The 24,175-nt window shown below is 46.8% G+C and overlaps 1 protein-coding gene across 1 annotated transcript in view; it reads right to left on the reverse strand.

The window, feature by feature from the left end:
• Nucleotides 1-23,776, reverse strand: part of SEPTIN6 (septin 6) — a 37,094-nt gene extending 13,318 nt beyond the window's left edge. The window contains exons 1-7 of the mRNA XM_044682495.1: nt 23,752-23,776; nt 15,367-15,562; nt 14,047-14,233; nt 13,134-13,295; nt 4,396-4,492; nt 2,932-3,100; nt 1,525-1,657 (exon numbers count right to left, since the gene is read on the reverse strand). Of these exons, the coding sequence (XP_044538430.1) occupies nt 1,525-1,657; nt 2,932-3,100; nt 4,396-4,492; nt 13,134-13,295; nt 14,047-14,233; nt 15,367-15,533 (915 nt within the window). The 5' untranslated portion in view covers nt 15,534-15,562; nt 23,752-23,776. The remainder of the gene's footprint in view (nt 1-1,524; nt 1,658-2,931; nt 3,101-4,395; nt 4,493-13,133; nt 13,296-14,046; nt 14,234-15,366; nt 15,563-23,751) is intronic.
• Between the last annotated feature and the right edge of the window lie 399 nt (nt 23,777-24,175).

The following is a 24,175-nucleotide window of genomic DNA, read 5'->3' on the forward strand; positions in this document are numbered from 1 at the left end:
AGAGAGAGAGAGAGAGAGAGAGAGAGAGAGAGAGAGAGAGAGAGAGAGAGAGAGAGAGAGAGATAGGCTCTCTCTCTGGGCTCCTGCCCCTCTGCTCATCCCCCAACCGAAAATGGGAAAGGGAAAGGGAAAAAAGTGAAAATGAAAGCACAAGAACCAGGGCATGATGACCCAGCACCTTGCTGCGCTCAGGCACTGAACATGGATAGAGGGGAACTACTGTATTTAGGGAACCACTACAAATCTGTAATGCCAAGAGGCAGCAGAGAAGTTGGGTCAAATGCAAATAGAAAGGGGTACCACAATGGTCCCCGCCAGTGCATATCAGCTTAGAAAACCACATCTTAACACTATGTTCGAGTGTATTTTTATTTATTTTGTTAAATAATTCCCAATTTTAGTCTTAAAAAAAATCTTACCTCCTATCTTAGTATCAATTCCAAGACAGAAGAGTAGCAAGGGGCCAGGCAATTGGAGATAAGTGCCTTGCCCAAGGTCACAAAGCTAGGAAGTATCTGAGGTAAGTTTTGAACCCAGATCCTCCCATCTCTAGGCCTGGCTTCTCTATCCACTATGCTACCTCACTGCTCCCCAGTTACATTCTAATGTGGCCCCCTTCCCTCTCTGCTCAGGAGTGTTGCTGGCCAGGATGTGGACACCAGCTGGAAGTTCACTACCTCTCCTGTAATATAGATAGCTGATCTTGGATCCACAGGAAGACCAGGGTTCAAGTCTTGCCTCTGTGTGACCTTGGGAAAATTGCTTAACCTGTCAGTGCCCAGGGTGAGTCTCTAAGACTAGAAATTACAGAGAGGGTGCCACTCTGATTTGGTCAAAGGAGTTTTCTCATCAAGGGGAGTCCTATGCCAGTGTGATCCCAGGTCCAGTGACTATCCCTAGGAAAGACCAGCTTCCAAAAGTAGAATTGGGAACTATTAACAATTTACATGATGAATGTCCCCAGTTCCTAATAAGGCAATGTGCTGGGGATACAAAGACCAAAACTGAAATTCTATGGAATGAAAAGCTTAAGGGGATTGGAGAGAACATCTAGAAAGTAGCTGCTTCTTTGTTCTTGGTCTCACCAAAAGAGGAAGAAGGATTTAGACCTCAGGTTCTCAGCCCAGGGTCCATCAACCGGTTTATAAAAATGTTTTGATAACTAGCTTTTGAGATAATTGGTTTTCATCTTATGCACTTGAAAACAAGACTTTAAGAAGGATCCAAAGGCTTTACTAGCCTACTCAAGGGGCCCAGAGCACACAAAAGACTAAGACTGTCCCTGTGTGAGATCACATTAAGACCATGACCTTTCAAAACTGAGAGAAGACTGGTTCAGGGTATAGCCAGGCTTGCCTGTGCCTTGAGGGCTGAGGGCCCAATGAGCTGATGTTCTTGTCCATCCAGGCAAAAAAGTATGTGTGCTAGATAGCAGCTGCTGTCCTCTATTTCATTAATTTATCAGTCCCTGGCTTTTTCCTTTCCTTTTCTACTTCAGATGAGCAAGGCTAGGCCTCAACTTACCTCTTTCTCAGCTTCTTTGAGTTCTGCTTCTTTTTCTTTGACTCTCTGAACAAACATCTGCCTCATTTCCTCCTCTTTTCTCTGTAGCTCTCCCAGGAACTCATTCCTCTTGGCTTCATAAGTCTCCTGCAAACTAGAGACAAGACCAGCTTATCTGTCCATTCCTCCAAATGGCTTCAATCCCTCGTTGTTTTTTTCTGGCTCCTCAGAGGTTCTGACTTATTCCTGTTCAATAGGTGACTGAAACACTGGGTCATACCCAGTGGCTGCAGCAGCCAGACAGCCCAGCTGAGCATGGACACTCTAGGGTGTCATTAGGGATGAGGAAGCATCAAGATCCCAGGCCCTTCTGACCCCCACCTATCCACACTATTAGGGACCTAAGTCATCTTTATCTTCGAGCTAGGAGGCCTTATGTATTCCTAGTCCCACTAAATATTTCCTAGACCTTCTCAATAATGCTGGAAAGCCTTTTTATTCCCCAGTGAGAAATCAAAGGCTGTTATAAGATAGTTTTCAACTTTGGGCCTCAGTTTCCTCCTCTGTATAATGAAGGGGGGGGCAGATGGTCTCTGAGGTTCCTTCCAGATGGCCTCAAACTGGCTCTGAGAGACAGATATTAAACTCTCACTGTGAGTATTTACACCTCAGAAATTGCCAAATGCTACAAATCAGGCATTGGTTTATGGGTTTATTGATTGCTTAGACCAAGAGTGTCAAATAGGTTGCTCCTAGACCCCAACATCCCTGCCCTCCTCCCACCTCCAGTGCAGCCAGAACCAGATTCAAATGTAATTGGGAAATATTGAATAAAATAAATGAAAACACATTGAAGCAAGGATAACCTTGCATTTTAAAACTAGGTCAATATGAATGGTAGGAGTGGTGGACAGGGATCCATCTGTATAGACAAGAGAGCCCCACCTCTGTTTGAGTTTGATCCCATTGCTCCAGATTTAAGAAATCGATGGAAATATGTTAATAATGTAGATTAAACTTAAAAATGTATCCTGTGCAGATTCCACCCCCACCCCAGAGAATCTACTATTAAACGTTTCCCAGCAAACCCCTTCTTCTAGCTGTAGACATAGGATCCTAGGTGTGACTGTACGATTCCCTTCATCTCCCTCGGCCTCAGTTTCCTCCTCTGTAAAAAGAGGGGGTCTATAATACACAAAAAGGTTAAGAACCTCAGCGTATAAAGCCAGCCTTCTGAAAAGCTGAGGTGGAGTACACTACAGCTAATCTGGCGCCCTCTAGTGGTAGTCAAGGCGACTAGGTTCTCTGCATGCAGATCTTCCCAGAATTCTCTCCTCTCCTCATTCTCTCATTGGTCTTAGCTCTTTCCCCCTCACAGCAAGCTTCATGAATGGGCCCAAAGCCTTCTGCATCCCCAGCTGCAGGTACCTGAAAGGTTTGTTGTCGGGGTCTGTGTCCTGGAAGCCCATCTCTTCCAGTTTGCAGCGACGGTAGAGCTCATAGTGTCGGCTATGGGTCTGCTCCCGGAGGTCCTCCATGTTGACACGAATCAGCATCTCCCGAAGCTTCACAAAGTCACAGTGGGCCTCGTTCTCAACTGCAGTTAGTATGCCCCCGTTCAGAAAAAGGAGGAGCCCCATGATGGAAATCAATGGAATTTGTGTTAGTTAGTGAATCTCAATTACGACATGCACAGAGAACCCTGAATGACTGAGAACAAGCCCCATCTGTATTCCAGTAGATGATATTCACTTTGTAAAAGCAGAGCCCAGAAGAACTAGGAGAGTCCTCTAAGAGGGCCTTTTCATCAAAGGGGAAATCAAAGAAGTCAAGCTGGTGCCAAGGTGTTAGGCATCAGAGACTGAAGCTTGGGTCTTCTCACTTCAGACCCTTAATACATTTTGCCCAGAAGAGTTGACTTCACAATTGCAACTTTTTAATATGAAAAATTATAATGAAAAGTCAAAGCCACAAAATCTGTAATATAGTATTTCAACTCAGCAAAAGCCAACTAGCATTAACTGTCATCTATCCTGGCCTTTTGCCAACCCCATTCTGAGGCTCAAAAAGCAGATCATAGGAAAACAAGGTAATGCCAGGAGCTGAGGCCGAATGAGCAACTTCCAGGGAATGGTATAGGAATGGGGGGTTCTTAGCCTTTGTCATGTCATGGACCCCTTCAGCCTGAGTCTGGCGAAACCCATGGATTCCTCAGAATCGTGTTTTCCCATGACTGAAGGAAATGGCTGATTTTCAGGTAGAGATTAGTGAAAATAAAGATGTGACTCTTTCCCCATCCAAGTCCATGGTCCCCTTGAAACCCATCTATAAGCTCCTGCTTAAGAACCCCTGCTCTAGACTCAACCCCCACTCAGCCTGGTCTCCTGAATCTTCTCTCTCTCTCCAGGTAAGAGCAGACATCACAGAGCTCAAGCAATAGATTTTCAGTCCTGCTCGCTAGATTCTGCTTACTGAGGCAGAGAAGTAAATGGATTCAGGCATTTTAGGGAGATTTCTCAAGGGAGAAAGAAATCCTAACTTCACCAGAAAACTGAAGCTTCTGGCTGCTCCTTTTCTGCCTCTCTGGGGCACCAACTAGCAGGGGATTGGGCAGCCAGGATGAATGGGAGTGCTATGACTTGGTGACAAGGTATGGAGAAGGATGGCCTGTTCATTTCAACCCTTGCTCTCCAGACTCCCCTGGTACTTCACTGTGCTTCATAAGCACTGCCCTGCACACTCACCCACTCACCCTGCATGGTATCCCATGGTCTTGCCCTATAGACTTCCTCTCTTGCCCTACAATATGCCACATGAATACTGGCCTGTGGCCTCCCTTCCTCACCCTGCGTGGTGCCCCATGGGTACTACCCTATGGGCTCCCTCACTCACCCTGCACAGTGCCCCATGGGTACTGCCGTGCCTTCACCATCTTGTTGCCAATCTTCAGTTCTTCTGTGCTGCCAACAACCGCAAATGGCAGGTGGCCCTGGAATGGAACACAGGGAAGGCATCTGCCACTGATTTCCTTATCCCCATCACCAGAATAAATCACTGACTCCTGGGCATAGCTCTACCGTTGAAGGCTGACAAAGACAGTGGCCACCAAACAGATGAACATCCAGAGGACACAGAGATAGGAAGGGCAAACCAAGCCACACCAAACACCATGGAGAACTGTTCAAATGTACCCAAACCAACGAGCTTTTAGGAAATACTTCCAAGGCCCTGTGCTAGGCACTGGGATTACTAGAGTCAAAATAAAAAGATAGCACCTGCCCTCAAGGAGCCACAATTGGAGAAGACAGGAAATACAATCCTTATTTTCAAGGGGAAGTGGCCTTCTTCTGGAACATCACTTGTAGAGGTGGTGGACTATGGATGAAGAACACTGTATACATTGGCACTTGACTGATGCCCTTCTTGATCTGACTAACCTGTCCCCCCACCCTTGTAATCTTTGTTTTGAAGGAGGGAGGGCCCATATGGAAGGGGGAGGGAAAAGGGTTATATGTGGAAATTGAGATAATTGAACCAAAGGCATCAATAAAGATTTTTGAAAAAAAATTCTAAAAGAAACTCAGGGTGGTGAGCTTTTTGTCCCACCTTCCAGCCTACTACTTTCTGTCCCCAGCCACTTCTTGTACCTGAAGTAAGCTAAGCAAGGACTTTTGAGCCCTGGGCTTTGTTTGGCTACATGACACCTGGCATCTATCTTGGCAGCGTGAATCTCTGCCAACATGAATACCCACTGGCCTGGGAAAAGTCTAGGAATTCATCCCAAGTTCACCTCTGGAGCTTCCCCCAATCCCCTAAGGAATGCTTTGACCTCACTGAAGATACTTTTCTCCCAGGACCTAGCTCCCTTTCTCTACCTCTCCTGTAGCTCAGGGTAGTCTCTCCTTGGGCAGTACCCCCAGACAATGGACAGAGACATGGAGCTGCGTAAACGGGGTGGGAAGGAGGAAGAGACAGCAGACTGTTTTACCTTTGGGGAGAAGAGGAAGCCAAGATGAAAGACTCAGCACACAGCTCAGGGACCACTGGCTGCATACTTAAATCAGGCCATCTAGGGGAGTAAGAGAAGTGCCAACGGCTTCCAGGCCCACCATGGCATAGCACAGTGGCCTGAGGGGCTGCAGCATAGCCTGACTGGGCCATTTTTGGACACAGCTACCATCCCAGCCTCCCATCAGCAAGAGAGACAAAGATGAATAAGTGAAAATTGGGAACTATTCCCTTGTGCTCCAAACCCCAGGAAGATAAAGAAGGCAGAACTTGAGGATTCATGGAGCAGGTTCTATTCATTCATAGCAGCTGTGTGAATGCCCATGTCAGGGTCATTCCAGCTTCCTTCCCAAAGTGTGACTGTTTCATGCCTGCAACTCCCTCCCCACCAAAGATGCTTTGGAAATGTCACAAGACTTCCCAGAGAGCACTCTCTTTCAAGTGGCTTCAGAGGCTGTTCTAATAATACATCCTATGGTGTTTGCTCGCTTCCAAATGCTTTCACATCTCAGATCTTATTCCATTCTGACATACGCTGGTGAGTCAGACCAGGCCAACATTCTTTGTTAAATACTATTTGATAGTTGGGGAAACTGAGGCAGAGGCATTAAGCAAATTCCCAAATCACTGAGCCAGGTAGTGGCAAAGGGAAGCCAGCCTGCAAATTCCCAGCCTATTGGTTTTTCACAATTTCATTTTCCTCCCCTGTCCCATGATGTCCCAACAGTCAATCACAGCATTGCTTTCTTTTTCCATGACATGTCTTAGGATCTGAGGGGATTGAAGCACCCTCAGAGGTTATGGTGACCATCTGTTGCCTGCCCCAATGGCCATTATGCCCTTGTCAAGGATTTAAGCAGTAGCACTGGGGAGCACCAGACAGAGCCCCAGGGAGATGTAGTGGGCCTAGCCATTCTCCTATTGACTAAATGACATCTGCTGAAAGTCAGCCAACTGTGCAGGGTAGGAAGTGCAGAGGAAATCTGGCCCTGACCCCCTTTCCCTCTGGTCTAGAGAGATGCTTACATAAAAAATGCCAGCATCAGAAATGGGCAAGAGACATGAATAGGCAATTTTCAGATAAAGAAATCAAAAGTATCAAAAAGCACATGAGAAAGTGTTCTAAATCTCTAATAATTGGAGAAATGCAAATCAAAACAACTCTGAGGTACCACCTCACACCTAGCAGATTGGCTAAAATGATAACAGGGGAGAGTAATGAATGTTGGAGGAGATGTGGCAAAATTGGGACATTAATGCATTGCTGGTGGAGTTTGAACTGATCCAACCATTCTGGATGGCAATTTGGAACTGTGCTCAAAGGGCTATAAAAGAATGCCTGCCCTTTGAACCAGCCATACCATTGTTGGGTTTGTACCCCAAAGAGATCATAGATAAACAGACTTGTATGAAAATATTTATAGCTGCGCTTTTTGTGGTGGCAAAAAACTGGAAAATGAGGGAATGCCCTTCAATTGAGGAATGGCTGAACAAATTGTGATATATGCTGGTGATGGAATACTATTGTGCTCAAAGGAATAATAAACTGGAGGAATTCCATGTGAACTGGAAAGACCTCTAGGAATTGATGCAGAGTGAAAGGAGCAGAGCCAGAAGAACATTGTACACAGAGACTGATATACTGTGGTAAAATCGAATGTAATGGACTTCTGTACCAGCAGCAATGCAATGACCCAGGACAATTCTGAGGGATTTATGGAAAAGATGCTACCCACATTCAGAGGAAGAACTGCAGGAGAGGAAACACAGAAGAAAAACAACTGCTTGAACACATGGGTTGATGCGGACATGATTGGGGATTTGACACTAAACTACCACACCAATATCAATAATATGGAAATAGGTCTTGATACATGACGTATATTAAAACCAGTGGAAATATGCATCAGATATGGGGGTGCAGGGGTTTGGAGGGGTGAAGGGGAAAGTAGGAACATGAATCATGTAACCATGGAAAATTTTTCTAAAAATAAAATTTAACTAAAGCAAAAAATAAAATAAAATATCTTGCACAGAGGTCTGATAGCCAAGATATATAGGGGGTTAGAGGCAGTTAGATGGCATAGTAGATAAAGTATTGGGCCTGGAATCAGGAAGACACGAGTTCAAATCCAGCCTCAGATGCTTCCAGTCACTTAATCTCTTTTTTCCTTTAAAAAATAAATAAACATACACACACATATGGAATTAACAGACACTTATGAGGTCAAGAGAGGCAACATTGCATAATAGGTAGAGAGCCAGGAAGTCCCAAATTCAAGTGCTATTTTTTAAAATATATTTTTAAACCCTTAACTTCTGTATATTAGTTCCTTGGTGGAAGAGTGGTAAGGGTAGGCAATAGGGGTCAAGTGACTTGCCCAGGGTCACACAGCTGGGAAGTGTCTGAGACCAGATTTGAACCAGAGACCTCCCATCTCTAGGCCTGGCTCTCAATCCACTGAGCTACCCAGCTGCCCCTCAAGTGCTATTTCTGATACATACTGTGTGGCTCTGGAAAAATCACTCAACCTCTCACTGGCCCCAGGCTACTTTCTTAGACTATTATTGCACAGAAGGTGCAAAACTTGTCCTGGTAGAGGGAGTTTCCTCATCTGGGAGGTCCCTGTATGAAAAAAATCCCAGGTCTAGCTCTGATCCCTAAAGAAGATCAAGGACTCTTACATTACCCAGTAGCTAAGTGATAAAAGGTTATGAACGGCAGCAATAAAACCTTGATAAATCCATAGACTAATTAAAAGTCAAAACAAGACAAAAAGGGATCAGTGAGTCAAAGGATCTTCCAAAGATTAGAGATTGCCTCTCATTTCACTAGATCTCCACCAAAAGAAATGGATAGACTGCTCTATTTGGACTTAAAAACCTTACACAATATGGCTGTGGTCTACCTTTCCGGGACTATTTACCATGATGCCCCTCATGCACTTTGAGGCCCAGTCAAGCCAGTCTACTTGCTGTTCTTTGGTCATATTTTATCTCCTGCCTCTGTATCTTTGCCCAGACTGTTCCCCTATACTTGAACTGCATGGCCTCCTTATCTCCCACTCAGAATCCCCAACTTCCCTCAAGGCTCAGGCACTTGCTTAAGAAGCCTTAAGTACTGCTTTCCTATCTCCTCAGTCCCCCTCTCCTAGGAGCCCTTAAACAACCCCTAGTCCCAAGACTAGGCCCTTGAGAACTCTGCCAACACGATAGAACTAACTCTAGCACTTGTTATGGGGGATGTGCATGTGAGCGAACCAGGTACTTTCTGAGCCCACTAAACTCACCATGCACCAACCTTGCTCCTGACCCTCTGTTTGCCCAGGTTGGTGCACTGGAGGCTTTGGGGACCCTCCTTCCCCTGTTCCAAGAGACTGCCTAGGCTGGCCTTGGCTTCCTCTCAATTCAGCCATTAGCTCCCATAAGCCCTGTCCATTAGGAGCTTCCTCCATTCAAACTGCTCTCTGCTAAAGCCACTGCCAAGTTCTCACCCCATCCTTCTCTCTTCTTAGTCACTGGGCATTTCCAGGAAATGCGGTGGTGTCTTTGGAAATTGTGCCACTGACCCACCATGAACTTGGGCGTGTAGGCTCTTTGCTCTCAGCTCCCACAGGGAGCCAAGGGGAAGATAAACTGAACAGAATCTGGGGCAGGAAGCTTCCTGGCAAGCCTTGGGAATGGGCTTTAGACCTGAGCTGAACTCCTGTGCCCCAGAGGTGCACCTGGAGGCTGCCGGGGAAATCTCTGCCATTCCATCCTGGAAGGAGTCCCAAAGACCAGTGCTAGACTGACTCTGTTTCCCTCAGGTCTCCTTCAGTACCCCATGAAGCCTTTTTATCCTTTCTTTTTTTTAACCCTTACCTTGTCTTGGAATCACTACTGTGTATTGGTTCTAAGGCAGAAGAGTGGTAAGGGCTAGGCAATGGGGGTTAAGTGACTTGTCCAGGGTCACACAGCTAGGAAGCGTCTGAGGCCAGATTTGAACCCAGAACTTCCCATCTCTGGGCATGGTTCTCAATCCACTGAACCACCCTATCCTTTCTGATCATGGCCTCCAATCAAGAGGGAGGTGAGGATGCCTCCACTATCACAATCCATTCTCCAGCCACCAGACAGTGCTTCCCCTTGACTCCGTGCCAGACTGGACAGAAGGAGACATTACCCCTGGAGACAGTCTCCCAGGTAAGCCACAGTAATGCCAATGGCCTAAGGCAGTGATGAGCAAACTTTTTAAAGAGGGGCCAAAGGAAAGGAAATGCTCCTCTGTCAGTCTGTTTCTAAGGCAACTCTTTCGAAGTTTCATCATATTGTATCCTACTCACTGTATTCATCAGATTAGGAATAATGTCGCGCAGCCGGATAGAACATTTCAGGGGGCCACATCTGGCCCACGGGCCACAGTTTGCCCATCACTGGTAAGGGATGGCAATCATTCAGTCACCACTCACTTATTAATGTCTACTATGTGCTAGGCTGGCCAAACTCACAGAGAATCACTCCTCTGCTACACTCATTTATTGGCTGCTCCTGCAACCCTGCCATGAACACTGGGACGAAAGGAACAGCAGGTCCACTGTCTAAAAAGGCCTTTTATTCCCAGGTATTTCCTGAGTTTGGATCAACAAGCACATGATGTCATTAGGAAAACTGATTCCTCTCAGGAGAGGCTGAGAAAGCCCTTCCCCAAACAGAACTCTTCTGGAAGCCATTTAGCTGCACAAAGGCCCAACACTGGAGACGGTGTCAGAGCCTAATGAACTGACTGGTGGGCTCTTTGCCGTGCACATTACTCATTCCTCTGGAAAGGAGGGAGGCATCTGGCAAACTTGGGGCTTCATTCCTACTTTCTCTAAAGTAAAACAAAACCACCTTGAGCAGGAGGAAATAAGAGAAAGGAAAAAATGGCTCCCCAGCCACAAGTCAGTCCTGTGTAGCCTCGGTTTCATTCTCTGTCCCCTCCCAAAACTGGTCTGGACCCTTAGAAATTGGAGGTGAGAGCATGCCAGCTGCCTGCCTTGCCCACTGCTTGCCACCTTTACCATTTCACTGGGTCTTGGGTCCTGCTTGCTTCCCCAGCAACATCACTACTCTGCTGGGGTTAAACATAACAGGTGACAAAGAGGGTGGAAGGAAAGGACTGGACTCCCCCCTCCACATTCTTCCCTAAATACTTCTTACTCTCTTGCACACTGGGTCTTGATGAGTTGGACTAACAGCAGGAATGGGGAGCCACTGCCTTTGACTCAAAGCCTCCTGCTATCTGCATGAGGCCTAGCAGTTCTTGGCTATATGAGGTAGAAACCACCCCCTGGGATCCCAGATCCCCTTCACCCGGTGCCCTTCTGGTCCTTTCAGGGGTCAGCCTGGTCTGACCTGCCCCAATCTCTGGGCAACAGGATGTGAGATCCAGTTATCTCCAGTGCCTGGCTACCTCCACTCCCAAACCTAGGTTTCTTTCTCTTTAAAAGGCCCCAGCCTGGGGGCAGCTGGGTAGCTCAGTGGGTTGAGAGTCAGGCCTATAGACGGGAGGTCCTAGGTTCAAATCTGGCCTCAGACACTTCCCAGCTGTGTGACCCTGGACAAGTCACTTGACCCCCCCATTGCCCACCCTTACCACTCTTCCACCTATAAAGCCAATACACAGAAGTTAAGGGTTTAAAAAAAAACAAAAACAAACAAACAAACAAACAAAAAAAGGCCCCAGCCTGCCTAGCAGTACCAGATCTTAAACTGTACTATAAAGCAGTGGCCATCAAAATGGTACTGGCTAAGAGACAGAAGGGAGGATCAGTGGAATAGACTTGGGATAAGTAACGTCAGCAAGACAGTGTATGATAAACCCAAAGAGCCCAACTTTTGGGACAAAAACCTACCATTTGACAAAAACTGCCGGGAAAACTTGAAAACAGTATGGGAGAGATTAGGTTTAGATCAACATCTCACACCTTACACCAAGATAAATTCAGAATGGGTGAAAGACTTGAATATAAAGAAGGAAACTATAAGTAAATTAGGTGAATAGAATAGTATACCTCTCAGATCTATGGGAAAGGAAAGGTTTTAAGACCAAGCAAGACATAGAGAATATTACAAAATATAAAATGAATAATTTTGATTACATTAAATTAAAAGGGGTTTGTACAAACAAAACCAATGCAACCAAAATTAGAAGGGAAGCAACAAATTGGGGAAAAATATTTATAACAAAAACCTCTGACAAAGGTCTAATTACTCAAATTTATAAGAAGCTAAATGAATTATACAAAAAAATCAAGCCATTCCCCAATCAACAAATGGGCAAAGGACATGAATAGGCAATTTTCAGATAAAGAATTAAAAACACATGAAAAAGTATTCTAAATCTCTTATAAGTAGAGAAATGCAAATAAAAACAATTCTGAGGTACCACCTCACACCTAGCAGAATGGCTAATGTGATGGCAAAGGAAAGTAATAAAAAAGGCTTTAAAAGAATGTCTGCCCTTTGATTCAGCTATACCACTGCTGGGTTTATACTCCAAAGAGATAATAAGGAAAAAGACTTGTACAAAAATATTTATAGCCGTGCTCTTTGTGGTGGCAAGAAATTGGAAAATGAGGGAATGCCCTTTGATTGGGGAATGGCTAAACAAATTGTGGTATCTGTTGGTGATGGAATACTATTGTGCTAAAAGAAATAATGAACTGGAGGAATTCCATGTGAACTGGAACAACCTCCAGGAATTGATGCAGAGTGAAAGCAGAACCAGGAGAACCTTCTATGCAGAGATGGATACCCATCTATGGCACAACTGAATGTAATGGGCTTCTCTACTAGCAGCAATGCAAGGATCCAGGACAATTCTGAGGGACCTATGAGAAAGAACACTATCCACACACAGAGAAAGAACTGTGGGAGCAGAAACGCAGAAGAAAAACAACTGCTTGATCACATGGGTCAATGGGGATATGATTGGGGATGTAGACTCTAAATGATCACCCTAGTACAAATATCAATAATATGGAAATAGGACTTAATCAGTGACACATGTAAAACCAGTGGAATTGCTTGTTGGCTATGGGAGGGGGTGGGAGGAGAGGAGGAAAAGAACATGAATCATGCAACCATGGGAAAAATATTCTTAATTAATTAATTAATTAAATGAACTTTGAAAAAAAAACATGCTACCTGCATTAAATAAACAAACGAATGAATGAATGAATGAATAAACAAACAAATAAATAAGTGGATGAATGAATGGAAGGCCCCAGCCTGGTCTGATTCACCTTAGTCCCAAGGAGACCCAGCTACTTAGTATCTGAGGCCAGACTGGAATTTAGGGAGATGCATCTTTCTGACACTCTAATCCAGTGTGCTACCTAGGTGCCCTAAATGGCACCACTTAGCTGCCTCTCAAATGGTCAAGGCCATGCCACTTGTGAAGGCTCACTTTTCCAGGTTCTGGTCACACGGGAGCTCCTGTGGCCAGCAGGACACTCGGCCTAACCCCCTAGCCTGCCTTGTGCTAGCCACACTCCCTAACCTCAGATTGCAATACGGCAGATGCCCCAGCTGCAGTTTCCCCTCTTGAAACAGGTTGGCCTAAACCCCTCAGGTTGAACCTTGGGGCTCTGACTCACGTTCATGGTCCCGTTGAGCTCTGCCACAGACTCGTCATCAGTAGGGAACTGATAAATCTGCACTCCATTGCTCACCAGCTCACTTGTGATTTTGATTTTGAACTTGGTTAGTTCGCTCTTGGCAATAGCATCTGATTTGGCAATGATGGGGATAATATTGACCTGTGAGTGGGAAGGAAAGTGGTGAGAAGTCAGGAATCTGGAGCCTGGCAGTGCCCTAAGCAACTAAGGCAAGAAGTCCAAGTCAGACCTAAGAGTTCTATCAGGACGGTAGGTACCCCAGCTGGGATAACGGAAAGCAGCTAACAGCTCGAGGAGAGGAGATGAAAACTAGAGGGGCTAGAAGGCGGCAGGCACCAAGTGTCATGGAGAGGAGCCAGGCTCCTGCCTCTTTCACTCCAGCACAGAAGGGACTGGGCTCAAATGAGAGCCAACACCTGGTCATTGGGGGGCTTTCATCAAAGGAGACTTGGGTGGCTGGCAAGCCAAGAGAGAAAGCCCACCACCGAACCTGGGGATTTCTGGGCATGCCCCCCTCCCAAACCATCCCTACCTACACTCTGGTGCCTAAGGCAAACCCTTTTGTCCTTCCAGTGTTAGAGGGGAGACTCCCCAAAGAAAGGGGCCTCCCTGACTCGCATCCTTCCTGATGTGGAAATGAATGAGCAGGGCCTTTCCTGACAGTGAGCTTTCATAGGGGAAGGAAGAGCAGAAAGGGAACCTGGGAACAGTGACAGATGCTGGTGAAGGTATGATGCCTTGCTTGAAGAGCCCAGTCAAGCATCATTTTATGCACATGTGGCCCTTCTCCCCAAGGGGCCCTGAGAAGGATGTGGAAGCCAGCCTGGCTAGTGGGAAAAGGCATCACAGGCCAAGTCCTCCTGGCATGGAGTGCTAGTCAGGTGCCCAGTACCTTACTGTCTAGCTTTTTCATGGTCACCAGGTCTAGAGACTTCAGGGAGTGGCCCGTGGGGGCAATGAAATAGAGGCAGACGTGAATACGGGAGTCATGATAATTGTGAAGAACCCTCCGGATCTTCAACTCCTCCTGCAGGTAGGCCTCAAACTGGGCATCAATGAACTCCACAATGGGCTTGTAGCTGAAAGGGAAGAGGAGAAAACTCAGCACCCAGGTGGATGATCATGGCCTTGGACAGGGCCCACCTGGCCTTTCCCCAACCTTTGTGACAAAATCCTAAGTGACCTCATTATGACAGTCCTGTGAGGTAGGTGTTATCAATATTCCCATTTCTGGGGCATTAGGGTAGCACAGTGGATAGAGCCCCAGGCCTGGATATGGGAGGTCCAGGGTTCAAATCTGGCCTTAGACACTTCCTAGCTGTATGACCCTGGGCAGGTCACTTAACACCAACTGCCTAGCCCTTACTGCTCTTGTGTCTTGGAATTGATACTTACTGTTTCTAAGACGGAAGGTTATTTTTTTAATATCCCCACTTTATAGTTGGAGAAAATTTAGACCAGGTTTACCCAAAGAAACAGAACTAGTGTTTAAGGAGAGATTTGAGCTTGGGTCTTCCAGACTCCACTATACGAACCCATATCAGCTCAGCTGCCCCATGCCACCTTAGTTTCCATTCCTCCCAAACAGGCCAAAGATCTTCCAGTAGTATCATTCTAATCTTCTCATTGGGGGCTACAAAGCCCAGGATCATTCCTATTTCTGGGCATTTGCTCACAGGCATGATTCCTGGAGAGAAGGAATGGTATCTGGAGAAAGAAAGGCTACACTTTGCAGAAGGAGGCTTGGGGAAGGAGGTAGGTGGTATGTTACCTGCAGAAACTCATCTCAAAATAGGGCCTTTCCCTCCTTCTTCCCTATGGTATTCCCTTGGGAGGATCACAAAAGGAAAGGGGCAGGAAGAAAAGTGAAAGGGCTTTCTGTTCCAGCAGATTCTCAGCGGGTAAGGGTGGGAGGGTGGATTGGAGCACAAGATCCACCTCCTTACCCCTAGAACAAAAATCTCTTCTATTGGAGGAGGGGCAGGGAGAGAGGCTGTGACTATGTATATGACTTGGGGCAGGCCTGAAAAGAATCTACTCCAAGCTGAGATGACAGAGCTTAATGGAAGATGTCCTAAAGGAGCCTCCCTTGGAGGGAAAATGGTTAGATCATAGTGACCTGGGAGACTGATAGCCCCATTTAGTTCACGTCCCACCCTCTAGGCAAAAAGCTTCCAAGGTTCAGTCCCGTGCAGCCTGTCCTCTCTCTCACCTGTCCTCTTTGTTGATCTGGTCTCCAAAGCCCACAGTGCTCACCACAGTAAGCTTTAGCCCCACGTTACTCTCCTGGAGGTCATAGGTATTGGAGCGGAGCTGGACACCTGGCAGGTAGTGGGTGGTTGTCTCCCCTTCCAGCTTGGTGTTGAATAGTGTGTCCATGAGGGTGGACTTGCCCACACCTGTCTCTCCTGAACAAACAAAAGGCCCAAGCAAGGGTCTTCCATTACTGCCACAGCCTCTTTATGATCTCTTTCCCACCAGCTCCCATTCCAGCCCAACCAGCTCTGAAGGGCATAGTATTCCACCATCCCATCCTCCCCACAGCCACCTCCTGGCTTCCTGATTCCCCTTAATGTGAGGGCCTTCCCTCTCCTGATTATCTCCAACTGCTCCTAAACAGAGCTTATTTGTGGAGTCAGTTTACTTGTCTTCTCCCACTCTGGCCTGCCTTCCGCCTTCCTTTGTATTGCTGGCACTCAGCACAGTGGCATGCAGTAGGTGCTTAATAATGCTTATCACCCATTGATGAGAGTGCTGCTGTCGGGCTCAAAAAGAAATGAGGGAAGGGCAAGGAAGCCATATATAAGCATGGAACCCCATGGCAGAAACCTACCATTTTAAAATGTTTGTGTTTGTGTTTGTTTTGTTAATGACTTCCCAGGTACGCTGGACTCTGGACTGGGTGCCCTGGGAGTATGGTGGAACCCGTGGAGCCTCCAGCATACGACACACAGTGAACTGGCCTCTGTCCCCTGTCTCCACTCAGAAACCTTCATTACTGTAGAATGGGGCTAATAATAGTACCTAGCTCACAGGGTTGTTGTGAGAGAATATTTATAAGACCAATGCCTGGCATGCCGCAGGCCCTTAAATGTACTTTCCCTTCTCTTCCTCCCGAAGGTCTTGCAGCCAGTGGGCTCCAGTGGCAAGGCTGGAAGCTCAGATTTTCCACTCTTAAGCTATCCCAGTGTCTGCCCATCCTGATAAGTCAGGGGATGTTCATCCCAGCTGACTGACTGTGCAGGCCCTCTGGGGCACCTGCTCTACTCCAGACCTTTTCTTTCGGGGAACCACATGGGAACTGCCATTAGCTTCTGGAGCCGAGGAGACGATCAGCCATCACAAATATCTCACTGATACCATTAAAGTCACACTTTGGCTGTGCAAGAAGATATCATGAGAATTTTCTGCCCTTTTCAAATACAAAAAAGGGGCAGCTAGGTGGCGCTGCGGTGGATACAGTGCCAGGCCTGGAGTCAGGAAGACTCATCTTCCAGAATTCAAATCCAGCAAAAATCACTTCCTAGCTCTGTGACCCTGGGCAAGTCACTTTATCCTGTTTGCTTCAGTTTCCTCATCTGTCAGATGAGCTGGAGAAGGAAATGGCGAACCACTCCAGGACCTTTGCCAAGAAAATCCCGAGCCATGAAGGGTTGGACACAACTGAACAAGAACAAAGGAGCCTGGCAGCCAGTCCTAGGAATGGATGAGTGTGTGCCTCTGTGGGGTGTGTGCGAGAAGGGAAGGGAAGGGAAGGGAAGGGAAGGGAAGGGAAGGGAAGGGAAGGGAAGGGGGAAAACTCCACAAATAAGCTCTGTTCAAGAGCAATTGGAGATAATCAGGAGAGGGAAGGCCCTCACATTAAGAAGAATCAGGAGAAGGGAAGGGAAGGGAAGGGAAGGGAAGGGAAGGGAAGGGAAGAGAAGAGAAGAGAAGAGAAGAGAAGAGAAGAGAAGAGAAGAGAAGAGAAGAGAAGAGAAGAGAAGAGAAGAGAAGAAAAGAAAAGAAAAGAAAAGAAAAGAAAAGAAAAGAAAAGAAAAGAAAAGAAAAGAGAGAGTCCTTGAACGGGTTCATCCCCGCCCCCATTTCATGCAGCCACGAGCAGGGGGTCAGCCTTCCCTTCCTCTGTGAAGCTGGAGTTGGAGCTCCAACGCCCCATGTCTTTCCTCCTCCACCTCCACCTAGCTCCCTCCTGCCCCACCAGGTCAGGCAGCTAATGTACTTAGCAGACAGGGTACATAGGAACGGTGCCAAGCAGATCCTGCTTCCATCCAGGGTCTGCAAAATCCATTAAGAGAAACCCCCACTACCACTAGATAATTCCCCCACTCCACAGGGAAAGTATTGGGCCCCTGGAAAGTTTGTGGAGGGACACCTGCCTAGCGTATCTGAGAGGTGGCAGACTTGGCCAGGTGGATGGAATGAGTCACCCCCCAAAATGAGAGAAGAGGAAGTCAGCCCAGACAGTAAGCGGGGACCTGGGCTCCCTAAGCAGCAGATCACATTCCCTATACCCAAACCATGGCCTCACCAAGCTTTTTTTCTGACCTGTTAGTACCTTCTGACTTGCCGGCTAAAAGCAGAAAGCAGAGGGGGCCAGCTTTACCTCTATCCTGTGTGAAGTATACTGCCTATTCCGCCCACACCAGAAAGCCACAGCCATAGAGGGAGGCTGGACCAGCTAAATTTTCCTAAGCAAGCACCATGTTTCTGTGGGACATGCCCTCCTTCACCCAAAGCTCTTGATTTTATATGCCTTTGGGTGTTTCTGAAGACTCACAGCATTTCTGAGCATGAAGGGGTCTCAGAGGCTCAGAACTGGCCCAGAATCATCTCTCTGTCTCTGTTTCTCTGTCACATATCTGACCTAAATCTGGCTTTTGGTATCTACCAACCATTACTCCTAGGGTCTGCCCTTTAGGGTCAAGGAAATTAAGTGGGAGGCAACATGACCTAGAGGACAGAGTACTGAACTTGGAGCCACTAGAGCCTGGGTTCAAATCTTGCCTTTGATGGATTTGTGACCCCAGGGAAATAATTTCACCTCCTTAAGCCTCCATTATTCTTTCTGTCAAATAAAGAAGTTGGACTAGATGGCTTCTAGCTCTGAATCTGGGCAGGTGATAGAGTTCTGAGCCTGGAGTCAGGAAGCCTCATCTTCCTGCCTGAGTTCAAATCTGGCCCCAGACACTAACTATGTGACGCTGGGTAAGTCTCTTAACCCTGTATGCCTCCATTTCTCCACCCCAAAAATGGGGATAAAAATCCCTACCAATCTAGAAGCTGTTAATAATAACTCACATTGATACAGGGATACAGCACTTAGCCTGGAGTCAGGAAGACCTGAGTTCAAATCCAGCCTCAGAAACTTACTAGCTGTGTGACCCTGGACAAGTCGTTTAACCCTGTTTTCTTCAGTACCCTTAATCTGAAAGTGAGCTGAGGAAGGAAATGGCAAATCACTCCAGTATTTTTTGCCAAGCAAACCTCTAATGGGTCATGAAGAGTCAGTCATAACTAAAAGATGACTGAACACAAAAAAGTCCTAACCTTTGATAAATCTAAACTCTCTTCCATGTTACAGCCCTTCATGTCACCCTTGAAGAGAGTTTTCGCGGCCCCTCTTCCAAGGCTTTTCTTCTCCAGGCTAAACAGCCTTGCTTTCTTCCATCGTTTCTTGTAGTTTTGACATTAGAGTCATCCCAACATATGGATGCTATAAATCTGAGTCCCGTTCAAAGTACGGGAGCCAAACACAGAGTTCCTACATCTCTGGGAGACTTCGGCTTGGTTCTCCATGGCCTGGACGGCATGTACCTTCACTACTGTCCAGAAACTCCGACTTTCCCAGCGGATGGGGATTCTATCCAAGGGGGCAGACTGTGTTTCTCTTCATCAGAAAAGAAGCTCCCCAGAATGAGAGAGCCTGAGAGTCAGTGAAGGGCCTCTTCTGAACAGGAGACTCTGAAGGGTTGCACCCAAGCCTCCTCCACTCTCCTCCTGTTCTTCTCCCTGTCATCTTCCTCTCCCTTCTCCATTTTCCCCCCTTCTCAACTCTCCCTCCCTCCACTTTGCCAGGGTCCTCAGGGCTGAAGAAACATTTAAGCTTGTGGTAAGACATCCATGGAATCCCAGAAGCTCTGAGGTGAATGGGACAGCCTTGAGCAAGAATGCCCTCGATGATACCCTGGACTCTGCTTGGAGACCTCCAGGAAAGGGAAATCGACCACCTACAGGGCAAGTCACTCCATCTCTTTCTGAACATTGGGATCCTCATCTGTGAGAGAAGAGGGTTGGACTGGATGCCCAAATTCCTTCGAACTCGGGGGACCTTGGAATCCCTATCATCTCTGAGGCTGTCCTTTCTATTCTGGGCCAAACAGAAATGATCTAATCTCTCTTTTATGTGTCATCATTGTTCATCCAATTCAGTCAGGTCGGACTCTATGTGTCCCTATTTGGGGTTTGCTTGGCCATTTCCTTCTCCAGTTCATTTTACAGATTAGTAAACTGAGGCAACCTATCAAATACTTGAAGACAGCTACGAATATCCCCAGTAAGGCTTCTTCTTCCCAAGTCCAGCACTCTCAGTTCCTTTAATTGATCCTCATGGGTCATGATCATCAAGGTCACTTTCCTCCGGCCATTTCTCAGCTTATCAATGCTTTTCCTAAAATGTGGTGTCCAGAACATGCTACTCCAGGGAATAAGAAAGGAAGACAACCACCATTCCAGATACTACACTCCCTATCATAGCCTAAGCTCAAAATAGTCTTGACCGATTATCAAGTTTATAATCCACTATGACCCTCAGATCTTTTTCAAACTGCTGCCTAGTCTTGCATTTTGCCATCTTACTCTTGAGGCTCAAGTAAAAAAATCATTTTGGGCAGGACTAGACCTGTAGTTTCACTGATGTAGGGAACTCCCAGTAAGGAAATTCTCTCTGTTAATGCAAATGGGCACCTGCTCTGCAACTTCTCATCTTAAAGAGTCGCCCAGAGGTTAAGGAACAAGTGCCCAAGGTCACATGGCCAGGAAGGCTTAAAGGCAGAAATGGAACCCAGGACTTCCTGACTCTTGGGCTAGTATCTTTACCCATGATAACGCAGTGCCTGTCTCTGAAACATTACCCAAATTTCTGATAAATGTGATTTTTATATGACATTCAGCCCACCATTTGAGCCAGCCAAGATCTTTGGAGAGCCTGTGGTGTTAAGCAGCTCTCTCAACCTTGCCCCTCCCCAAAGTGACCCCTTCGGCTGTGTGTCCCTCCCTCATCTGATGAGCCGGAGCATCCTAAGGGTTCCTGGTCTATTTCACTCGACTTCTGGCCTGTCGAGTACGGCTTCAAAAAGCAGGTCACCTGCTGGGTCTTCAAGCTCAGTTTTCCCCAATGCATTGGCTGTAATAGGGTCATCCAGCTGAATCCACAGAACCAGAGCACAAGCAAAGGGGGCAGGGACCTCGGGGCCAAAGGAGGAAACTGAGGCTGAGGAAGAAGAAGGGGTTCCTTTGAGATCTCTCCAAACAGAGCTGAGCAGCACTAGTGATCTGTTAACCAGTGATGTGAGCAGTGGTAATTGGTATAATGTGCTTGTATGCCCACAAGAAGAAATAATCAGGTGAAATGATTTACATAATTTGGGAAGCAATTACTGTACTTTGTACACAGGCCTCCACTCAGCTCCCAGGGAAATATAAAAGGGATGGTAGGATCCTCTGTCAAGAGGCCAACTTCCTCATTTTACAGAGGGGAAACTGAGGGGTAGGGAGGGGAAAGGACTGGCCAAAGTCACACGCACATTAGGATCATAGATCTAGAGCTGGAAGGGGCCATCTGGTCCAACCCTCTCATTTTACAAAGAAGGAAACTGAGGCTTGGGGAGGCTAAGAAGCTGCCTTCCTGAAAAACTCCCAGCTAGTAACTCTGAGGCCAGAGCTCTTCCCACTACAATAAATCACAACCATACATTCTCTGTGGCCCCAAACATTCATCCCTTTACGGACAACCTCATGCTGAGGCTCTAAGTCTAGCCAGGTTGTTCCTGGACAACAGGAGCCAACATACTGCTGGTTGTCCCCTCAGTGCCAGGGCTTTTGGAACAGTCGAGGAGCTAGCAGCCATGAGGAGTCCCAGCAGGCCTTCAGTGGAGGGGTGATAATAAGCCTAAGAAGGGGAGCTCCCATTGGCATACTCTGTCAGTCTGGCAACAGATGATTGGGATACAGAAGGATCAGAGGGAATTGTTTAAGTGTGAGCAAAATAAGTGTGTGGGGAGCCAGGGAAGAATTCATGGAGTAGGTGGCATATGAGCAGGGGCCCAAGACAACAGAGATAGGCAGGCTGCCAGGCACGGAAACAGCAAAGGCACAGTAGCGCCTGGTGATGCCAGGCATCACCACAGGGGATGGAATACCAGTAAGGCAGTTTGGCTCATGGAGGGGAGAAGAAACATTTATTGAGTACCTAACTATGTATCAGGCACTGTGCTACGCATTTTGTAAGCATGGCCTTGTTTGGTCTTCACAACTACACTTCAAAATAGGTGCTACTATTATGCCCATTTTACAGGTGAGGAAACTGAGGTTGGACACAAAATGGCTTGGCCAGAATCACAAAGCTAATAAGTGTCTGAGGTCACATTTGAACAATTCAGGTGCTCCTAAATCCAATGCCCAGCATTCCATCCATTGTATCACTCAGCTGCCTCTAATGGATAAAGATAATATTTGGAAGGAAGGTTGATGCTAAATGATAGAGATACTTGAATGCCAAGTATGGATTTGGTAAGCAATGGATTTTGAACAGAAGAGGAACATGAGCAGGCTGAAGAATAAGGGAGAGAAACAATGTGGTATAATGGAGAAAGTGTCATAATTAGAATCAGGAAGACCTGGGTTCCAATCATGCCTCTGGCTCCAATTAGTAGTATGCCCTTAGGTCAGTCACATAACCTCTCTGAATCTCAAATTCCTCATTTGTAAAATGAGAGCACTGAGCACCAAAGTCTCAAATGTCTCTTCCAGTTCTAAATCTACAATCCTCTGAATCTGACCTCATTGTGATGGATGGGATGGAAACAGGAAGACCCCTTGGAAGGCCCCTGCCATAGCCCAGACACCTGGCAAGAAAAGCCTACACTGGAATCTTTGAGCCTTTGAGACTTAGGAAGAAAGATGGGTTGAGGGAAAGTCCTACCATGACCTTGAATTTAATTTATTAGTGCCCATTCTCTGTCTCTGTCTCTGTCAGTGTCTGTGTTCTTTTCTCTGACTCTCTCATACTCTCCACTTCCCTTTTTCTCTCTTAACACTACAGGCTGACAGATTGAGGAATCTCCAAAGATCTGGACAGGCTCCAATGTTGGGGTGAATGTCACAAAATCACATTTACCTGGGATTTGTACAAAGCCTTCAAGGTAGCATGGTAGCATGGGTAGAGGTACTGACCTAAGTGTCAGGATCCCTGGCTTCCAGACTTGATTCTGACACTATATATCTATCCATCCATCTAGCTATCTATGACTATTCTGGGCAAATTTTTGAAAGAGGGGGTCAAAGGAAAGGAAATGCTCCTCTGTCAGTCTGTTTCTAAGGCAACTCTTTCGAAGTTTCATTGTATTGGATCCTACTCGTTGTATTCGTCATATTAGGCCAGATAGAACATTTCAGGGGGCCGCATCTGGCCAGGCTGTAGTTTGCCCATCACTGCTCTATGAGATGGATCTATCTTTCTGTCTGCCAGTCTATCTGTCTATCTCTCCATCTTTCTCTGTCTGTCCATATCTGTCTATCCATCTATCTAAAGAGAGAGAGAGAGAATATATGTAGAGTGTGTGTGTATGTGTGTGTGTGTGTGTGTGTGCATTTTCTCCTCTGTTAGAACAGAAGCTCCCTGAGGCCAGAGGCTGCTGACTTTGGGCTCCGTGCCTGGCACAGAACAGGGACTTAAGAAACACTTATTGATTCACTGAGCTTTCAGAGGCAGAACAAGCAGGCCATAACAACAAGCTGCCTGAGGTTAGCCCATTCTGCAGAAGATGCTGAAACAGGCCTCAGCTCGGAAAACAGCCATCCCCTCCACCCCCCACTGCTGACCCCGCCATGGGCATAGTAGGGTCTGAGTGCATCGGAGCCCCTGAACTGGGCAAGAGGGGTCCAGCCAATAAGACTCAACCCACTGCCCCCAGCCTGTAGATGAGCAAGGTTCCTTAGTGTTGAGGTAAGAGGCTTAGGTCAATTAACTCCCTCCCAATCCTGTGCTGGCTCCTGCTTGCTGTTAAGGAGAGCTTTGGTAAAAATAAACTTGACAGCAGAGCGCTGAGCCTGCCAGCTCCATGCAGAATTTCCATGGGGTCTCATGTGGCGCTGTCCCACATGGTACAGTCTCATATTCTCCTTCTTCCTTGGCCCGGGAAACAGTGAAGCGTGGCCAAGGTGAGAATGGACCGAGGGCCCTACCAAAATCATCATAATAAGGCCAGTGGAAAGGGATCTGGGCAACACCTCATTTAACCTAATTACCTACAAAGCGCCAGGCCTCCATGAACAATCCCCATTCCGTAATCGAATTTCCTGATATGGAAATACTCACCCACACACAGGATGTTGAAACAGAAACCCTGGCTGACAGATTTATTCACCAGCTGGTCGGGCAGGCTATCAAAGCCCACATGTCCAGTGAGAGGGATTGTCCGGCAATTTTCATCCTAATTTGAGCGGGGGGAGGAGGGGGAGGAAGGGAGAGGGAAGAGAGAGAGGAGAGAATCCAAATGATGCTACTTTGCAGAAGGAGATCAAGGTTTCACTTCTCCATTCAAACATTCTCCACCCTAGGAAGTAACACCCACCCAAGTCGTGTGTCATCTCTTCCCTCTGCTGCCCCCATCCCAAAACAGCTTAGTTGTCACAGCAGAAAGTTTCCTCTTCTCCTATTCAGGAAAAACCTTCCCAGCAGTTCCAGGTGAGAAGGCAGCAGCTTCCCTGAGAGACCACTTTTCTAGTTAATGAGGTCACCT

This window comes from Gracilinanus agilis, chromosome X (assembly GCF_016433145.1).
Source record: "Gracilinanus agilis isolate LMUSP501 chromosome X, AgileGrace, whole genome shotgun sequence".
Lineage (NCBI taxonomy): Eukaryota > Metazoa > Chordata > Mammalia > Didelphimorphia > Didelphidae > Gracilinanus > Gracilinanus agilis.